General features: G+C 34.9%; 1 protein-coding gene across 1 annotated transcript; it reads left to right on the top strand.

Moving 5' to 3' along the window:
- The first annotated feature begins 218 nt into the window (after nt 1–218).
- On the top strand, nt 219–1,891 carry LOC128993126 (microprocessor complex subunit DGCR8-like). The gene has a single exon (XM_054416885.1). It carries the CDS (start codon nt 219–221, stop codon nt 1,884–1,886), a length of 1,668 nt encoding a protein of 555 aa, XP_054272860.1. The 3' UTR covers nt 1,887–1,891.
- The last annotated feature ends 20,546 nt before the right edge of the window (nt 1,892–22,437 follow it).

The raw sequence follows: 22,437 nt of genomic DNA, 5'->3' as shown, positions 1-22,437 counted from the left end.
AGTATTTATTGTTAAAATTCCTTTCTCATGTTAATTTCAGTTAATTTTCTACTGTACTTTGTTTTACCCCTGTTCTAAAACTTCAGTACTTTTGTTCTAGGAGCTTGGGACTTTGGCGCATGTGATCACTACGTAGTAGATTCCTGGTACCTTTGAGAAGAACAGTGCTCCTTTTTTGTTGGTGAACAGTTAAGTTATTTTTTAATTGAATATAAAAAATGTCAGGCTCTGATAGATCTCCATGGAAAAAGCCACACTATTCCTTGTACCGGGAACGACATGTTCTTAGTTCCCATGGTAAAGGAAATGAGAATCGTGGTAATAATTTGTCTGAAAATAGCTCAAAGTGGTCTCGTTCACCTCCTTCAACTCAACAATGTTCCTCGAGATTACCTAAAAAGTCAAAAAGTTCTAAAAAGGAAAAACCCCAAGTTAGACCAATACGCAAAACTGTGATGAAGGAAATTTCACACAATCATTTTGATTTGCTTCCTGAAGGATGGGTCAAAATAATGCACAGCAGTGGAATGCCAGTGTACTTGGAAAAAAATACTAGAGTGTGCACCATGTCTCCACCATATTATTTAGGACCTGCATGTACATCTGGTCATAAAGTGCCTCTCAGTGCAATTCCTTGCTTGCAATACAAAAGAGCCTTGGAAGAAGAAAAGAAACTCAAAGAAGAGAAAGAGAAGAAACAGAAAGAGGAGGAAGAAGATAAAGAAAAAAACAATGAGCAAGTTCAAAAAACCCCTCAAGCAATTCAATTATTTACAACTGAAATAGAAACATCAGAAGAAAACGAAGCCAAGCAGTCCCTGGAGGCTTTGGAAATCCGTGAATATTGCAAAAGTCGTTTTACCTTCAAAACTGTTACTCCGATGGCCTTTAAATCACGGGCTGACAGAAGAAAGTATAAGAGAATGACGAAAGATTCAGAAAAGAGGCCATCCTTACCAGGTGGTACTACATTTTTGAAGTTTCCAAAACAAAACTTGGCAAACACAACAAAATTGGCTGATAGTACCAATTCTAGGTCGAAAGGGGAACGGATTGTAAATCCTAAAGGAAAGAGCTCTGCTTGCATTGTACACGAATACGTCCAGCACGCATTGAAGAAACCTCCTACATACGAATACAAAGAAGTGCAAGATCCTGACACACCCTATTCTGCTACGACTTTCATTGGGGATGTGCACTACGGCATTGGAATGGGTGCTAGTAAAAAACAAGCTAAAGAAGAAGCGGCTAAAGCAGCATTAGAAATTCTCATTCCAGACATGAACAGTCTGGAATCTCTGAAAAATCCCAAAGCTGATAACACATCTATTTTAGAACAAATAAGAATTGAGGACCCGAGAGCCATGGAGTTTTGTGTTAAGGCTTCAGAACCTTCTCCCTACGCTATTCTTCGCAGATGTCTGTCGCAACACTCGATGTTGGATGAACTCCAAAGTCATTACAAGCAGAACCCGAAAAATCAGAAGGAAGGTGAATACACAATGGCAGTTGGCGAACATAAAGTTGCCGTTGTGTGTGAAAACAAATCAAATGGTAAACAATTGGCTGCTCAAGCCATCTTGCAAGCATTACACCCTAATATCAAACACTGGGGACCTCTCCTGAGAAAGTATGGGAGCCAGTCCATCCAAACTGAAAAAGAATCGAAGCGGGAGCAAAAAAGTGTAACTACACTTCAAAAGTATACTTCAAAAAATCAACCCAACTTCGCTGTTCTTGAAAAACTTCGCTCGGAAATGTTGAAACTGAAAGTAAAGAAAGAATTGCAAGCAAAACAAAAGTTGACCCCTCCTGAAAATGATACAGGCCTGCTCCCACCACTTTCATTACCTATGAATAAAATCAACCTCCCCACTGATCAATAAATTGTAGGAAGGATCAATGTGTAATAGAGATATCCCCATTACCAATACCTTCATGGATACTTCTTTATATTACTTTTGACTATGACATCTCCTATTTACATTATTTATGACCATGTTTTTTGTTAACCATGTTATAAGTGTTAAGCTAGTCAAGAGCTTTATTAACAATAGTTATATTTCACAAATTTGACCAGCACAGCTGGTAGCTGAGAAAAATTTTTGGTTTATCTGAAACATAAAAAAATAATTAATGTATAAAGCTAAATATTAAGAGACTCGTGATTTCTGTTATGGGCTGTGCTGTTTAACAAGTTCTCCATTTTGATTTTAAATTCAAATTAATTTCTTGTGTGCAATTTAAATCAGCAGTAAGCTTATTATTAATTATTTTGTCTAGGTAATTTGGTAAATTCAATTGATCTCAGCCTGGATAGGCAATTGCAATAGATCTCCGCCCCCGCTGTAATAAGAATGGGGATATTGTGCCATGAAGTTTAGGCTTTCATATCTGTTAAATGGTATCATAAGGAAAAAGTGCCAATATCAACCGAAAGTTAATACAGTATTTGAATAGTCGCACAGTTTGTATTTGTTAGTCTTTTACGTGAATGTGAATCAAGAATACTGTAGATTGCAATGTAGTTTTGGATACCCATGTCAGTTAATTTCCCATTAATGGGTAATAAGCTATTTTATTTCTTTTGAGACTTGGTATCTCATATTTTTACTCACGAGACTCGTTATTTCACATTTTTATTTTTTAGGTACCTATAGGTTGTTTTTATATATAATTATGTTTTTAGTATATTTTAGGAGTTTTGTTTGTTTATTATTTCTTTTAGAAATAGTGACTGAGGTATTTGTATTCCTAATAAATCAAATGTAAGGTACTCTTTTATAATAAATAGAATATAAGGAACTTTTATACCTAATAAGCAATTTATACCCTCTGAGAATATAGACTAGAAAATCATAAGGCAATGTTAACATGTTTTTATTTAAAAAAATGACATAAAAGTGTTTTGCAAAAAAGTATAGATCTTATTTTCCTGAACACCTATACTTTTGCATAGCTTTTTCCAGCTGACTTAAATGTTGACGATTTGTTAATATTAAGAATAACATTGTAAATATAATTAAAGTAAAATTTGTATTGTTTTTCATAAGAGTAAAACATGAAATTTGTAAAAAAATTTAAACTCATATAAATGATAATATTTTTGATTAATAATTAACGTGCAAGTGTAAAAATAGCAAATGTATTTTATATAATTATGTATGGCTGTTAAAAATCTAGTTATTGATGTAAATTTGAGTACAGTAATAGTACAGTAGCTGTAGGTCATGTCCATACATCTTATTTGAACCCTACACTTAAGAATTTCTTCATGAATTTGGTGCCTCAATGACTTATATCATTGGTTTGAATTTTCATACTGTATTAAATCAAGGATATAGTTATCAAAGTCTTTTTTCAATCTGTTTTTAGTTAGGTAATGACTATTTATATTTATGTTGAAATCAAATTCATTTGTAATATGAACTGTCTTTTTTACTTACCAAATCAATATTTAAATTTAAATCTAAATCACTATTAACATTATTTGAGGAAAAAGTTGTCATGAGTTTTGTAAAAGTAGTATTTATTTTGTTACTCAGGTTTGGGTGAAGATATCATTGAAAAATAGTTCAATAAAAAATCTTAAATTCAAGCTATTCCAATATCAAATACATCATTGTGGGAAATAAATTGTTTCTTTGGAATTACATAACCAATTTTGGGCCCCCCTGGACCCAAAAAAAGTGGTTTTCAAAGTGATGTCTGGATGTGTACAGAGCCAGGGACTGCAACTGTGGTCTGATTTTGATTACATTTGGCGTGTAGGTTGTAGGTTCTAATCCATGGTATCTCCAGAAGTTTTTCTTCATTTTTTTAATTTTAATTTTTTTTTGTTGATTTTCCCATCAAAACTCATAAAATTACGGAAAATCTGATTTTCTTGAAAATGGCCCGAATGATTTTAATAAAAATGTAGTATGTTGTAGCCCATTAAATTCTAAACAAAATGGTACAAATTACATTTACGTAAAAATTATGGTTCAAAAGTAATTGTAACTTATGTTATTTTCCCATAAAAAAAAACATAAAATAACTAGAACAATCGGATTTTTGGAGAAAATCAGGATTTGATCATAATTAATATGTTATGGTCCTTATAATAAATATTAAAAAAAATTGTCTAACACCCCATTGCTGTAACAATTACGGTTCAAAAGTTATTGCAACTTTTGTGATTTTTAACTATAATTAATTTAATTTTTCATTTCAATTCCCCCAGAGGCCAAAAACACAATTCGTTCAAATGTTTATATGCGTGTATATATTATATACGCGATAACTTAAGAAATTTTTGTCCGATTATGATGAAATTTGGTTTAAATGTGTAGGGCGAGACAAACGCGAATGAGTTCGCATGATCGGACCACGGGAACGGGATTTTACGTGGGTATATCAGGTAAAAATTGGGGTTTCTCATTTTAGACCTTCAAAACACAATATTTCACAATTGTTCTCCAGACCTTTTTAAAGAGCTCAAAATAATAATTTAGTAAATCAAAGTGTTTTTCGTACGTTAATTGGTTACGGAGACAGCTCTAAAAATTGTTAATTTAAAATTCTCATGTTATTCTTAACTTGAATATTGTAAAATGTTGTAGATTGTTTGTTTATGGATATACTTTGATCAAACTTGACAGATTTCTTTATTTTGTACTTAGCTATTCATATTTTACTAAAAAACACTTTTTATAATTGCCCTGGAACAGCAAACCTATAACCTATAGGCACTGTACTGGTTAAACCTAATGTTATTAAAGTAGGTTTCGGAAGTCAATTCAGACAAATGGAAATTCGCTTAGTCGGCAGGTTTGCTGGGGCGGGGGTATATATCTAATCAATCTGCCTCACTCAAGAATATATATCTTTTGGATCGGGTATGAAGCATCAGGGGCTTATGCTCGGTTTATTGCGTGCGTTTTGTTGTTTACTAATTATTGCTTGTTCATTTTGCAAATATTTTAAATATATTACGACAAAATAAATCGATATTGTGAAACTACTGTCCTCAGGTGTTTTCAAATGGCTCAACACAAAACACAATTTCCCCTAAAGAAACATTTAGTCGACATTAGCTTGTTCGAACACAGAAAAATAAAACGTATCAAAAACTTAAAGTTTAATATCTGACAAATTTAGTTTGGTAAGTCAAGGGTAAGAAGTAGTTTTGTTACTAGCAACCAAATTCACTATTTTGTAGATACATAACTGTATTCACGATAATGATTAATCTAATTAGTATTGGAAAGATACAACCCGGTTCATAGCTCCAATGCTAATCAGATATCAAATATTCCTAAACATGTCCATCTAACAGGAAACTAAACGAGGAAAATGACCTATTGAAATGCACTTTGAACTTATGCAGGTGTTTTCTTGCTGTACCACGTTATGTCATAAGGAAACTTTGGCAAAACTCTTATGTAACGGAATGCAAAACATACTCCCCTGTAAGCCAGGATGTATTTATTTGTAGTAAACGTATTAAAAATATAAACTGGCTTTAGCAGGGCTTTTGCGGCAAGAATATTTAAATCTTTGAACTAATTTAGATCTGATTTGTTATGTGTTGGAATTGAACGATTGAAGTTAATCCAAAATCTTTTAAAGTTTAAAGACGATGTAGTTGAAATCTGAAGTAAATATAAAATATTTTAGCTTAAACATTTCAAATTAATATTTCAAATGTTTCTTGTTTCTTTGTGCATTTATGTTATAGGCCCTACTGTAACATAGACAAAAATAACTAAATATACTGTCAGCCGTCCAGTGGTTACCATGGTTACCATAGGTTCTGACGAACACCGCTGAGAGCGCCGTGTAGCTACGTAGCCCGTAGGTGCTACGTGGCGCTCCCAGCGGTGTGCACCAGAACCTATGGTAACCGTAGCACAGCTGACGGTATCTATTTAATTTTTTTTGTCTATGGTTATAATAAAACAACATATGAAATGTGTTCTATTTCCCCCAATAATCAAAGCTTAGACGCTTCTAAAATGGCAGTTGTTATTCTGTGGGGTATCTTTGTCTGTGGATTGATGATTTAAGTACATATCCTATTCCTATGTTAAAAAGCTGTATTCAGGGTTAAAATAAAACTTAAGGTGACACAGTACTCCCTATCCCGCCCATGTTAAAATGACAGTTTTAGGTACACATAACTTTTACAAATATTAACCTATCAACTTGAAATTTTTGTACTAAGTTTAACACATTATTACCAACAATAGTATGAAGCAAAAAAAGTTTTTGAGCAAAATTAAATTATAAGTATGATTTTTAAAATTTTACAAATTATTTTGTAATTTTTTAACATAAAATATTTTTTTATTTCAAAGGTTTTTGGTTGTCATGGAAACTGATTCGTATAATTGTTCCTTATCATACGAGGAACACACACACCAATGTTTATTGTAATTGGATTATAATTGAGGAAGAAAAGTGTACCTGACTAAAAACCACTTGACTTTCGGAAAACGACAAAAGTACAGTACCCCCTGTCACGGGTAGTAGTACGACCCTTGGGCATGCTAAAGTAAGAGTGTATAAAAGTCGCTGTATAGCTTAAAATAATTTTTTCTTCCATAATATTTGGTATGTACATGTTCAGGAAAGTGTGTTCTACAAAACTAAATAATAAAAAATGTTTTAAAAAAATAATATTTGACGGCGTACTCTCTGCGTCTTGATTAGTAGTAGGACCTTGGACATGCTAAATTAGGCTGCAATAGTTTATAAAATTAGCTGAAAATTTTATAAATAATTTTTTCTTCCTTAATTTTTATTATCTACGTGTTCAGAAACGTCTGTTCTACAAAACTAAATAATTAAAAAAAATTATATTTGAGTACTGTGTTACCTTAATAAACCTGCTGTTATTATATACTTATTTTTTTCGTTTTTAATCCAAACTAAAAATTTAACTTCTTTTTGAACCGTGATATTTTATACCACATCAACCATGAAGGTGTCAAGAACGGCGAAAAATAGATTTTTCGAGTGTAGATCATTCTATGAGTGACTTGTATTTTAGACAGATTTGTAAATAAAAAAATCTTGTTTGAATTCAATAGGTTTGATTTCCGAAACTGCAACTGTCTTTGGATACTATAAGACAACGGAGGTAAGTGGCCAATATTACATTGGATTGGCAATATTTTCAGTCAAAGTATATTGGGTTCGTCTTTAAGACCTGTAAAATGCTAAATAGAGTCTAGACACCCCTACCACACCCAGGAGGGTTGCTCTACTCGTGCTAAAAGGCTGTAAAATATTCAAATTACTTCCCAAGGAATGTTATCTGGGGTTGATGGATCCTGTTTTAACCCCCGAAGAACCATAAAGTGTGTTATCATCCTATTTCATTGTAATATCTTTTTCTCGATAATTGTACATTAATTGCCTTTATATTCTCTACCTAGTAAATACAGTGTTATAGGCTTAAAATTACTTTCTAAATTGTATACAATAGAAACAAATAAAGTCGAGCTTATTGAGGAAACACCTTTTAAATAGACTAAAAAGCAATTTCTTTAAGATTTTTTTTATTTGATGGTTTTTCTATTTTGATAAGGGGTGCGAAGCTTTATTGTAAAAAATTCAGAGGAAAATTGAAAACATTTATTCATGCAATGAAGTGACCTCATGGCCCTTTCTTATAACTACAAAAATACAAAACACGTTTTAATTGAAAAACTACACTCATCTCCATTCATACTTGGCTTAAAATACCTACTATGTATGGTCGCCATTTCATTGAACAGTATTAACAGTATGAAAATGAGAGGAGGAAATTTTGAACGCAGCGTAAAATTTACATGATGTTACAGTGTCGGTTATCCAAAATTTGAGGAACGAAATTAAAATAAGAAAACACTTATTGAGGCAGGTTTATGGATATAACCAGTTTATACTTTCGAGCACATAATGTTTATGTGCTCAATGGTTCATACAGTGATACAGTTTGCCTGAAATCCTACATAAAAAAACTTACATTTTAATCAATTAACAAAATGAAATTATAATACAATACATGCCTTTACCTCTTCATTAGCATTATTAATCTTGGAAGATATTATACAGATGAAATAATAACGTCTTCCCACCGTACTGTATTCACAATCAAACTGAAAAATATTTACAAGACTGTAAACAAGTGTCGGTTTCTACATAAAATTATTGTAAAATTCGTGAGACTTTTGGACAGATAACTAGGCATTTTTGGTCCATGTTTCTACAGTAAAATCTGTTATCTAAATCTATGGAACAAAACGTAATCTGGGAGTTCTGGGACACCCTATAGGTACCATAGATAAAACAACCCTTGTGTTGATTATGCTATGCATATACAAAATCGTTTAGTCAATAATTATATTTATTTAAACCCAACTACTGTACCAGGCTACCATTGCAGCTGAAAATAAATCACTAACCCACTCCAGGAGGTTACGAATATTGACATTGGCCTCCTACCAAAATTGTGATTGTTTCAAGAAATAACGTCTGGCTGACAGTAAAACAAGCAGTGAAACAAGCAATCATGACACCTGCATCGTAATTCTTGTTATTCATGGTAATTTACGGTGTGACTCAAATACAAAAACTGTTGGCCACATGCTAAAACCATAAAGTTGGCTAAAACAAACCGGTTAGTAAACAGTGAAAATTAAACTCATACGGCACATGACGTAAGGAAGTAGTGTAGTAATCGATCAATTCAAATTGCCTAAAAAGTATAAGAAGTTTAACCAGGCGATAAACACATATAAAAAGTAGTTTTAGTCCTAAGACGCTAGGTTCTAGCCCTGCATCTTTTTCACATTACTTCAGGCTAGACCTACTAGTAGAGGTTGAGGCAACAGATAAAACTATTGGTGGTTGGTGGGATTTGAACCCCAGACATCAGTTACCAACGTACAAGGCTGAATACAGTATGTACTGCGCTCGACCACTAGACCAACTCACTCCCCAATAGAAAGTGAACAAGTAAAAGAGAAGAAATATATAATTTCACAGCCCAAAGTCAATAGAACAGCTACATTACTCAAAATTCTAAGATCCTTGAGCAAATGAGCATAACCCCAGAGTTCAAAACTTTAACTAAAATTAGCAACAATTAAAAGTGCGCGATATTTTATATTTCAATATTGTCATCGGGTTTTCAGTGTTTACAATAGAAATTTTGTTTTGCAATAGTTATTTGTGTAACTAGTGGTGAAAGTGGCACTTTGCTGCACACGAGAGCAATGTTTACGCACGAGCCGCAGGCGAGTGCGGAATGATCTCGAGTGCAGCAAAGGCCTTTTTCACTCGTGTTACACATCATATTTTTCCTACAGTCACTATAAAGCATATAAATAATTAGTCTTTGAAACACGTTTTTAGGTTCAGCTGGCGACACAAATGGTGCCCTAGAGAAAGTAGTACCCGCGGTCCGTATCACTCCGCTATTTTTCCTCGGCAAGAAATGTGCTCCGCGTTTTGAGAATATAGTTCCGTATGTTTTTCTAATTTGAAGTGGTTTCCGCGCCTAAAAAAAATGCTTAAATAGTTATTTGTGTAACTAGTGGTGAAAGCGGCACTTTGCTGCACACGAGAGCAATGTTTACCCACGAGCCGCAGGCGAGTGCGGAATGATCTCGAGTGCAGCAAAGGCCTTTTTCACTCGTGTTAGGCCTACACATTATATTTTTCCTACAGTCACTATAAAGCATATAAATAATTAGTCTTTGAAACACTATACAACACGTTTTTAGGTTCAGCTGGCAACACAAATGGTGCCCTAGAGAAAGTAGTACCCGAGGTCCGTATCACTCCGCTATTTTTCCTCGGCAAGAAATGTGCTCCGCGTTTTGAGAATATAGTTCCGTATGTTTTTTGTAATTTGAAGTGCTTTCCGCTCCTAAAAAATGCTTCAAAGGTATTTTCTTGTTTATTAAGATCGTAGGAATGTTTTCAAAACGTTTAAAAGAAAAGTCCAGAAAGTTCAGAAATGCCGAAACTATAAACACGAAATGACAGGTTAAATCATAGTTATAATAGTCAATCAGCTGCTCATAGTATTATTATCTTTAAGTGTTGCCAACCTATTTCCAAGCGTACACGGATTACGTGCATAATAAAACCACGCTGTTTTGTGTTGTTTCGTTGGAATCCTGATGTGCGGCAAAGTATAAACCGTACGGCAAAGTATAAATATGCAGCAATTACTAGCTTTCTGTACTATAAACAGTACAGGGAAGCCTACTTTGTCGGGTGACTGTAGGAAAAAGTATTTTCTTGTTTATTAAGATCGTAGGAATGTTTTAAAAACGTTTAAAAGAAAAGTCCAGAAAGTTCAGAAATACCGAAACTATAAACACGAAATGACAGGTTAAATCGTAGTTATAATAGTCAATCAGCTGCTCATAGTATTTTTATCTTTAAGTGTTGCCAACCTATTTCCAAGCGTACACGGATTACGTGCATAATAAAACCACGCTGTTTTGTGTTGTTTCGTTGGAATCCTGTTGTGCGGCAAAGTATAAACCGTACGGCAAAGTATAAATATGCAGCAATTAGCAGCTTTCTGTACTATAAACAGTACAAGGAAGGCAACTTTGTCGGGTGACTGTAGGAAAAAGAAATTGACATCCTAATGAGTAGGCTATTGTAGTCATTTGAAGACCACATTTGTTGCCAAAATCGTTTTAACCCATATCACGATATTACGATGAAAATTATCAAAATTTATTTTCCTACAGCCACCTGACAAAAGTGGGCTTTTGTACTGATTATAGTTCGCAAAGTAGCTGATTGCTGCATTGACTTACTTTTGCCCCACTTTTTTTGCCGCACTCCAGTATTCCAGCCAAACGACAAAAACATTATACTTTAATCAGGCACGTAATACGTGTACGCTTGAATAAAAGTTCGCAACACAAAAGATATTACGACTACGATCTGGTGCAGCGTTTCCCATTTCGTTCAACGCTTGGATTTAACCTAACCTAAAACGTGTTGCTTAGTGTTTGAAAGACTAATTATTTCACTGTTTTATAACAACTGTAAGAAAAATATAGTTTGTAACACGATTGCAAATTTCACTAGTTACACAAATAACTATTTCCAACAGTTGATATCTTGAAATCTTAACGTGTAAGCTGTAAATGTGCGCTCCGCCGGCCAGAGCAGATTTGCCCAGTCAAATTTCCAGAACCTCGTGCCAGGGTCGCTGAGCGCTGGGCAGACGTCGGCCAACCTTGGACCGTAGGAGGCCAGCCAAGGTCTTCAGCCTCCTCTATGATTTAGCTCGCATTGTTGGTCTGATCCTCCTTGTATGATAGCGTCGCTCCGTGCTCGTACTAACTGCTGCATCCCCTCCACCTCCACCTGTAGCGTGGTAGCGCAGGTCCTTTGTTAGAGGTTTAATAGTTCCATCGATGTACTACTCTTATAGTTCTGGAGGCAAAGAAATGTGTGTGAGGCATTCAAGCTGTATGTTTGACAATTCTGGAGGTCCATGGATGGAATAATCAATAACATATGTTTTGTATAAAGTTTTCCAATTTTACCTCAAATGATTCCCATTGCACCAATAAAGTACAGTCTTTCAGTATTACAAGTTGACGAATTATTGTCTAGACAATAAGTCAGCCTTAAATAAAGTTGCAATATACGAAAACAAATCTAATTGCAAGACAATGGATTTTCAACCTCGTCAAGGAAGAACCAGTGTCTCCTAGATGTTAACAGGTTGAACAACAATTATCTTCAGTAACGATTGCACTATAAGACTCTTCCTAAATTTCAAGTCTTATGCATGAAGTAAGCTAATCTTTTATATGATCTCAACAAGAAGTTATTTGCAAAACAGTGCAACAATCAACAGCATCATGAATCATAGTGTCTCCTAAATATTAACACCGTGAATAACAAATTAGTTTTCAGTAATGCATGACATTAGCTAGCATTTAACGTGTTCACAAGAAGCTGACAATGTACTCAAACCCTTCAAAGAAGAACAACAGTTGTCTTCGAGTATTAGTATTAACATGATGAACAAATTATCTTCAGTAGCAATTATACTACAAGTCTCATCCTCATATTCAACATTGGCACGATGTTTGCCAATCTTGTTTGCAATCTCAAAAGGAAGCTCTTTACAAGGCGTACTAGACTTCATCGAGGAAGAACTACATTGTCTTTGGGTGTTAACATTTTGAACAAATTATCTTCAATAATGCCTAGATTACAAGACTTCCTGAGGTGTTTCCAGCAGGCCTCTTCTTATCTACCGTGATCAGCTGCACAGGAAGCGTCTAGCACGCAACGTCCTTGTCGTCTTACGCTGTTAACCGTTTATGGGCCATTACCGAAATGTTATCGCCCATTACGACATAGACTCGTGTGAAATCCAGTTTTAATTCCAAGTGCCTCGTTATATGCAGGGATGTGGAAAATGACCGCCTGATTGGCCGTAAACCTCGGGATTCACAAGAGTGAGATAAATGTGGAGTGATGAAATCCCTCCTCGACGAGGAAAAGAAGAAAAGTAGCAGGAAGCAGTTGTTTGTTTGAGAACCATATGTTCCTAGCTATTTAGCTTCTGGGAGGCTTCTTTGTAGTAAGATGTGTATCAAAAGAAAAGAGGTTGATGGGGTTTTTCATCAGCAATAGATTCTGAATGGTTGAAATCAACAAAAGCATTGATTTCGAACGTAATTTAAATTACTACTAATAATTCTCTTGCCTTCAAATTGTCATAAGTGAAATGTCGACTCACTTGTAGATGCACTGGCTTTACTTCAAAACTCAAACCTTCTCTAAGTGTTCTTAACTCAATTAAAATCCCATAACTACTACACGGACAGTTTTCCCCATAATACATGGTATATCATTCAATATATTTTGACTAATATTATGAATACGATATGTTTTGTCTTCTATTTTATCATGATTTTGACAAAGATTTATGGTGATTTATGTTCCCCGACAGTTATTAGGCTTTACCACTTAACATCTTTTCAGTATCCACCCAATTGCGTCTATGCATTGTAGAAGATCCATAATTTCTTTCCAAATATTTATTTTTGAACTCGCATTCATAGGCAATCGACTCTTAAGATTGATTAAACTTCACTTTACCACTTACACCTTTACACCTGTTGATTTCCTACCTCAGCGATTAAGAAACCCTCTCACCATCCAAAATCTTATTTACGATGATGACATGATCATAAACAATTTACTCTTGAGATTTGTTTATTGTTGCTTCCTTTCTACATCCTTCTTCTGACGAGTTGCCACATTGTAGAACTCTGTCTGATTTATGCCTAGACACATTAGAGGACCTCTCATCACCAAAGATTTATTCATGATCCTGTAACCCTTGCTCAACTCACTATTAGCATGAGGATTCGTCGCGTGGTGGGCGTGCGATGCCCCTTCCCCTGCCTTCAGGAGAATGTCAAGGTGAAACCCAAATTGCCCAAATGACGAACCTACACGTTCAAAGCTTGTCTCAAAATTTCAAACTGACATTTAAAGTTTATGATTCCACGTGCACCCCGCTGACTGCAAACAAATTGACTGTTTGCGTCAGAAACTGAAATTCCTCAAATGAAAATTATTTACTGAGGTCACCAAATTTACAAGTGGAATGCGGTTTGGAGGTGAATTCGTGACAGCTTATGTTTCAATATTAGTTTTGAGATCCCTAGGATATCTATATAGTTTACAAGATGTGTTTTATTTCCCTTTTCATCTCAATAAACTTGCTATACGTTTTCGTAATCTTTAAGTAAGTACTCTCCATTTTAGCGATCTTAGAATAAATTTAGGGAAGCTATTGGCCACACTCTGTCAGCACTTTGGATGTACTTTGAAGCCTCCGAAAGAGAAATTTAAAGCTAAGAGAAGTATGAATTTAATATTTTTAATCTATTCTCTGATGTAAATTCTGAACTTTGTTTTAAGATAACTATGGACAGTACGCAAAGCTTGACAAGATCAAACTGGAGTCAGAATTCAGAAGGTATGAAGAGGCATTAAGAGGTCTGGGTACAAGGATTAACTCAAAAACCTCAAATAGCCAAAAGAGTTACAAATATTTAACCTTTTCTTTGTGGCCAATGAAGAACTCTTGTGTTGTAAAGTCAATGAACCTAGTTGATAGAGTTTTAACCTTCGGTACTAGAGCTACGGGTTCAATTCTGGCACGAATTCTGCCACCGTCGTAGATACTATGCATTCGGAATCTTGTGTAAAATGTTTGGTTTACACCTTAACATCTTCAAATTCACGTCTACTTAACGAGCAAAAGATTCCACGTGTCGCAAACGTTGTTGAACCGTAAACTTGACTTTCCTGGAATTGGGCATTACAGGAAGGAGTCGTACATGTTGCATTAGGTGTTCCATTACTGCAGACAGTAGCTTGTGGACAAACAGTGACCAGAAGGTGTGACTGTGACCAGCCGTTGAGTCGCGGGAGTGTCTACAACCGTCCGGACCCCGGATATCCGCCTCAGCCCTACACCTCTGGACTAGCTACTTGTCACCAAGAGGGTGAAGTCCAGCAAAGTGGAAATTAACACTCAACCGAGAACATGAGAAAAGTTTTAAGTTGATAAATTATACCATTCCCTTTCAGCAATTCAGTATACTTCTCATAATGATATCGAGTACATCTGAAGTCATTTTTGCCACCCTAAACTCCTGGAGTATCCTCTCGTCCCCAAAGGGGTGAAGTCCAGCAAAGTTTAAATTAACACTCAACCGAGAACATGAGAAAAGTACCACCAATCTTTTAGTGTGATGAAAGTAAGTAGTTTAGTAAGTTGATAAATTATACCATTCCCTTTCGGAAATGCGGTATACTGCTAATAATAATATCGAATACTTCTGAAGTCATTTTTTTATTCCGTACACTCCTACTAGCCATTCAATTTTGGCTATGATTTAATTTGATAAATTAAACCACTTTGGGTATTGAAAGTCCAGTTCACATCCTATCAAGAAATTATGAAGCCTCTTTTGATGTGTATGTCTTACCTGATAACGCTTTGAGTGTGCTGATATTTAATAGATGTTTTCTTATTTAGGGTTCTAAGTTTGCAAAACAAAGATTGAAACAATCACTATAATTTGATTGAAGTGGTGGTTTTAAATTATTTAATTTACAATGATTGCCTTGTTTCTTAAGTATTATCAGGAATCTTAGTATAATCTGTTTTCTTAATTTCAGTGTGCAATTTTAAATATTATCAAAGAGGAAGAAGAGAGTGAGACGTCTCGATGGATTCAATTTGATTTTTACTCAGTCACCCATTGAAGATTTTATAAATAATCTGTAATAAGCAATCAATCAATAATTTATAGCTTCAGTTTCAAGCATTCAATATCGGCTCCCTCCATATAAAAGTATAGTATCAAATAAAATGTCACTAAACGAGTATTTTTGATATTTTAGAAACTGTTACAATTCTTCATATTTTGAGTATCAAAAATCTTCATGACGAAAACGTCGTTCACACTCTTCCATGAAGTATCATTGAACGCTGGCCTCGTACTCGTTATTAATTTATCTCTGGATACTAAACATTATTCTTGATATTTATTATGGAAACTGTTGAAAACTCTTCATAATTGGAGTATCAAAGTCTTCAACGTAAACTTCCACCCTCTTCTCCAGAAACTCATTGAACGCAGGGTTCGTACATTCGTCCATTTATCTCTGACTCAGCCCAGTTCCACAACACCAGAGCAGTATTGTTGTATTGACAAGGGTCCTGTCTTTGTCCTGTATTGTGATCCTGTGTCCTTAGTTCCCAACCTTCTACCTGGATCCTTCAGTTCACCTCGCTTTAGTCCTGCTCTGGCCCATATCCTGAAATCTCCGAACGATCGTGTGCCTGGTTTTTAACGAGGGCATATTTCTGTTGGTCGAAGGTGAATGGTATTATGTGTGGGGTTCGTGAAATTTAATGTGTAATTCATTACCAAAACTTTATATAATTTGTTTATTTTGTTGGAAAATGGGGTGGGTGTAAAAAATACTTAGTTGTTAGTGGAGAATTTTAGGCGTCTTTGTATCTAAATTAAGTGTAGTTGGGGTTTTGGGATTTACAAAAATGTTCCTTTCGTTTTAAAACTTATAAATTCATGAGAGGAGTCAGTGTATTAAATTAAACATGCGGTTATGTAAATATTCACGACTGGCAGCATTTTGTTAACTGTTACAAGCTTAGATACCGAACTTTTTTCACTTTTCTTTAGTCATAGACATCGGAAGTAAATGTCTTCTAAATGCTTATTTACGTAATTATTCTACTATTCAGAGATTTGAATACACTAATGTTGTATACAGATACGATACAGGAACAGGAATTAAAATGTGTATCGATAGTGACTCACTAAAGAGATCTTGCCCCTTACTGCAACCTTTTTATACAACCAAATTAGCTGATTAAAGTTATAGTGGGGTCGTATAGCTGCATATAGTGGCAGAATATTTCAGTTCTGGCAGACAGGCTGCAATTTTAGGTGGTTATAGTATACAAGTTTCTGAACCTAAAACCGCCCAGACCCCAATTTTTAAGGACCTTGGTCGTCCGTAATGACGTCATCAAAATGGTGGCCGTAAGAGGATGCTGGGTCCCCATGAATTGGCTATAACGACCGAATGCCTGAACAGATTTTTATTAAATTTGGCACACAAGTGCTTGAATACATTATGTCGGCCTGGGTTGAAAATGGCCAAGTTTCATCAAGTCATTTCAAAATGGTGGCTGATCAAAACTATAAAAAATTATGAGGAAAATAATTGTGAATTGTTTTATACAGGGAGAGTTTTAAATGAGTTCCCCCCTACTTTTTTATACATTTCTTAAGATATCAACTTTGAACCATGTCAGATCATTGTAGAGTAGCAAGAACTTCATTTTGACTGGGTTTACATTTTTAACCGCCATCTTGGATCCGCCATTTTGGAAACAAAGTTATTTTTTCAAATGTAAAGATAGGGTTGTGACCCACCGTTTCAAACGAAACCTTTACGCTGAATACGATGCTGCAATCCGTTTAAAAAAATGTTGATCCATTCTAAAGTTATGAGAACTTTTTATAACTTTATTTTTAGTCCATTATAACATTGTGCATTTACAAACTAAGGCCATAATCTCAAAATAGTGCTAGATAAAGATAAGTGGACACCACTATTCATTGTTGACCTATTTTAACTCGGTTGTGACGGATATATTTTTTTCAGCCGCCATCTTGGATCCGCCATTTTGAAATGTGATAAATTATTTTAAATATGAAGGTGGTGTTGTGACCCATCATTTTGAACTACTTTTTTGTGTTGAATTCAATGCCGCAATCCGTTTTTCATTGTCATGTTTGGTTTTTGAAATATTGACATTTTAAATAAAAATAATTGTTATATTTTATCAAGAAAGCTTGATAACAAAAAACGGATACAATAAAAACTAGTCGAAATGAAGTAATCGCTACTCTACAATTATCTGACGTGGTTCGGAGTTGATATCTTAAGAAAAGTAAAAAAAGTAGGGGGGGAACTCATTTAAAACTCACCCTGTATAGAACAATTCACAATTATTTTCCTCATAATTTTTTTTAGTTTTGAACAGTCGCCATTTTGAAATGACTTGATGAAACTTGACCATTTTCAACCCAGGCCGACATAATGTATTCAAGCACTTGTGTGCCAAATTTCATGAAAATCGGTTCAGGCATTCGGTCGTTATAGCCAATTCATGGGGACCCAGCATCCTCTTACGGCCGCCATTTTGATGACGTCATTACGGACGACCGAGGTCCTTAAAAATTGGGGTCTGGGCGGTTTTAGGTTCAGAAACTTGTATACTATAACCACCTAAAATTGCAGCCTGTCTGCCAGAACTGAAATATTTTCCTGCTACCCAACCTGACTATTAAAGTATATGGAATTTTCCTAAAATTACAGAAGTAAGTTGAGACAGCCAAATCATATGGATCAAATATTTCAGTGGTTCACCTCCTTACAGTATGTAGTTGCATTGTCTCTATACGAAACTATTCAACATTAACTTATGTGCAGAATACACTCGTGAACACTCAATAGAATCTCAAAAACTCATCAATGACGTCTGTACATTTTTTTAGGTGAGTGAGATGAGTCTCATTTAATCATGTAGCTCTTATGTTCACCTCTCTATAATTTCAAGTCATTGGTCATTGGTCGTTCCATTAACGTAGGCCTAACATTATAACAACATTACTACAATTACTTTGAAACACAGCTGACTAAGATCTCCAATTTTAAGTGTATAGTTTTTTGTAGCAAGCGAATCTTGTATATTCATGTAGCCCTGATGTTCGAGTTAAAAATTCAAAGGGTGATATTCCACTGACTGATTCACTTTCAAATACAACAGCTAGGATTTTGAAATCGTATTCAAGTCATTCTGTATACTATATTCAATAGAGCGGCCTTGTATATTCATGTAGCCCTGATGTTCACCTCCCGAATCCAGAGTGAGCAATCATCCTACTTTGATGGATATCTCGGGTCGCCCCAAGGCCGCTTCTGGAGGCTGCTAGCCTACACGCGGTCGTCACTAATGTTTATACATTTGTCAAAAGTCCAATGGCAAACCACCTTGTGATTCGAGCCAAGTCGAACTGACGCTCAGTAGTCAGTAGGAGAAGCAAAGCTTATGAACGAAGTAACAAAGGTAAATTCAACCATTGACGTTTAGATGCCAGGAAAGAAGACATCTTAATTAAGTTAGACTATGCTATATGTTTTATTTTGAACTGCAGATAGACTAATAAGGATAAAGAAAACTGTATCATTTTAATACTGTACAAGAGGTTCTACCCGCGAATTCACGGGCGTACAGAAGCCACCATTAAATTATTTTAATCAACTTTGACTTTATATTTCATTTAAAGGGCCCAAGTTCGAGAAATTCTCATCTGAAAGGATGTTAAAAGCAGTGGAACCTTCATACCTTAGTAGTATGTTTTCTGTGCGTAGGGGCAGAGCCCTTAGGGAGTTCGTCCATATCAATACTTTTCGGCAAATCTACACACTCTAAGCTTCATTTTGATATGCAATATGCCTATATTTTTATTTGTTAAATGGCCTTAACCGTTGACATAAAATTTGATTGTATCACTTTAATAATATAACAAGCTGCTATACCCGTGCTTTGCAACGGGAAGAAAAAGTGGCCTAGAGAGCTATTAAAGTGGTGCTGATGTGTGTTTTAAAATACAGCGACTCTATGATTTAGTTTAAAAATATAAACTGATTTAAAAAGCGTAACCCTACTTACTTTGAAACCCCTACTTTAGATGTTAATAGATCCCTAAGAACATGACCACATACCTTAGTGTAGCAATAGCATCAATTATTGCTTCATATTGATGCTTTATGAATGGCATGTTTTACCATAATTCTTCAACTTTAGTCAAGCCTCTTTACATGTAGCTTACTATATAAATTACATAATGAAACATTGAGCAATACTTTACAAAACGTATACAACCTTTCTTTAAAACCAAACATAACCCTCCTAAATCTACATAAAGCATCACAAACATCTTTTTCGAGTAAATACACAAACACCACTTCATTGTACTGACCAGCTGTTTCATTAACTAAATTAAATTAAATCATGTAAACTTTGGAAGCATGCTAGGCGTAGCCCTTTGGAAATCAGCCTGTGGGGCAGAGCCCTTAGGATATTCGTCCATATCAATACTTTTCGGCAAATCTACACACTCTAAGCTTCAATTTGATGTGACATATGCCTATATTTTTATTTGATAAATTGCCTTAATCGTTTACATAAACTTTGATTGTATCACTTTAATAATATAATAGATAATAATAGATGTTTTTACCATGACTTAGCTAATGCAATATTTATTGTAAATTTTAGCTCAATTAAATGATATGATTTGATATATTAACAAATAATTGCCTTTCCTATGGTATTAAACCTTAGAGTAAAGGACTGACCTTACTTTAGGAAAAGAGAACCTTACGAAAAATAGAAAAAGTCTTTATTTAATAAAAGGTTTACATAAAATATTTAAAGCAGGCTTTACAATGTCCCATAAGGTGTGAATGCTATCTGTTTGTAGTTTCCAAAGCAGTTTAGTTTAAGGGTTTCCCACAGCTGGGTTTTTAATAACAATCAAGAATCGCCAAATGAATGTGTCGTTTTCAACATTTCAATTAAGTAAGGCAAGTATTGCAAACCAATCCTATATATTAATGGGAAAGCATGTTTCTTGAAAACCTTGTTTCTCAGCTCGTGTGCATTGCAGGGAAAATCTACCCATATACTGTTAGAAAGATATTGTACTGTAGATGTGCAGAATCTCTTTACAAATTAAAAAAGCTCAAAAAAGCACAAACAATGAATTTAAAATAAAAAAAATATATATCAATATGGGCCTTTTGGGTTGCCATGCTGGTGACGAACAATGAAATGTAAACAGAAAATCAAAGCAAATGAAAGGAATTCTATCTCATGTTTTATTTACACAATGGGGTAAAAATAAAAAAGTTTGTACATAACATATTTTTGGTCGAGTTTGACCACTGGACGACCTCTAGTACACTACTGTATATTAAATGCCAAGATATTTGAATATTACATTGTAAAAGGATAACTACAGGTTCTGTGCCCGCAATAATAATATACTGCATGTCGAGATTATAATAATTGACTTCGTACTTTGTTGCTTAAGGGGCGTGAATTGTTATGATTGATATATGAATGTGTTCAACTAAACAGGGCTTAAATCACTTCTACACTATGTGTATGACAGCTAGAATGTTGTTAACCTTCATCACATATGTTATCAAATAAGATATTGTAAATTATAAAAACTTTAAACACCTTTGAATTGAACTATTTTTATATAAAGCTTTTCACAGTTACTGTACTTTGATGGACAATTGAGCATCTGAATTTCTCTTACAAAAATTAGAAAAAAGAAGCTTTTGTATTTTTTACGTGTTTCTCACTATCCTCAATTTAGTTTACCTTCTACTCATCTACTCTTAGTTTACTACACTTCCTATCAACTTATGGTTCAATAAGTTGTGATAGAATGTGTGTTCTTATCTGACTTAACTTTACAAGATATCTCATACTGTTGAAGTTAATGTTTCAATGGTTCGCCTGTCAAAAATTGTATAAATTTAAAGATAAACTCGATGGTTCCCTCTATGCAACATAATGCTTCTTTATGTTTCCATATCATCCTTATACAAAATTCCTGCAAGTACAGTTTCACTCTTTTTTAAGTTCGTTTTCCAGCACGTTTTGACTTTGTCTGTCCAAACATGTTCCTTTTGATGTAACAAATACTCAATTGCATTTGTTTCCCCTGTCTAATCTTTTATGTTACCAGGAGTTAATCGTCCTAGTCTCCTACAATTAAGCATTATCTTATTTTTCTGTAGTCCATGATCCATTGTTCCGTCTGTTCTAGCACGTTTCTTTTATAAAAAGATGTGTGTATATAAGTGATATTTTAAAGAGGTCCCTTTTCATTCATTCACTCCATGTAGTATTCCTATTGTGTTTCCAGGAATTCCTCATTAAACCTCTTACCATTATCTCTAATCTTTTCTAAATTCCCAACATCTTTTTTTATGTCCCAACATTCCGTATGCGAAAAATGTACCCTTTAATTTTATGAGGGTTCCAAATTCTATTTTCCCCACTCTGTAGTATTTATTTGTGTTTCCATTCGAGGAGTTCCTAATCCAAAGTCCCCCTTTATTTTCTCTTCCCTGGGGTTTCGGTTCAAATGTTTCTTTTCTGCATGATGACGGTCCTCCAAAGCCACGTGTGTTACAGACATTCAGGAACCAATTTTCCCTCAGACCAAATGTTCCTTTTCAATACCTCTGTTATAGTCCAAAGCCACTTGTGTATCTGTCTGCAGTTCAGTAGTATAGTGTGGTTTGGATTTCACTATATGTAGGTTCCTTAGTTCAAGTTGCCATTAGCTGTATGGGCTATTAATTAACAGCTGTGTCTAAGGAATTTGTCAGCCTTAGCAACAAGACTACAAGATCGCGCCACTCATCCTACACTCATCTCCATTCACACTTGACTTAAAATACCTACTCTGTATGGTCGCCATTTCATTGAAAAGTATTAAGGTAAGTTCATCATCCAATTTTCCCTCAGACCAGTTTCTTTTCAATATCACGAGTCCGAAGCTACTTGCGAATCAATCTGTGGTTCATGTTCCTTCTACGGCTAGTCCAAGGCCACTGGTGAATCTGCAGGTTGAACCGCCGACCTTCGTGGTAGACAAAGGCAGGAGGCTGCAGGCTAGGCCTCGAGGCCGAGGGTTGAACGCCCCAAGCCAGAGCCCAACGTGTCATTAGAGCCATCGCCTTGCCAATTATCCTTGG

Source organism: Macrosteles quadrilineatus, unplaced genomic scaffold (assembly GCF_028750875.1).
Source record: "Macrosteles quadrilineatus isolate MER2022 unplaced genomic scaffold, UCM_ALF_1.0 Scaffold_4__1_contigs__length_99947679, whole genome shotgun sequence".
Taxonomy (NCBI): Eukaryota; Metazoa; Arthropoda; class Insecta; order Hemiptera; family Cicadellidae; genus Macrosteles; species Macrosteles quadrilineatus.
Note: the sequence above shows the minus strand (reverse complement) of the source record. Positions and strands in the feature narration are given on the sequence as shown.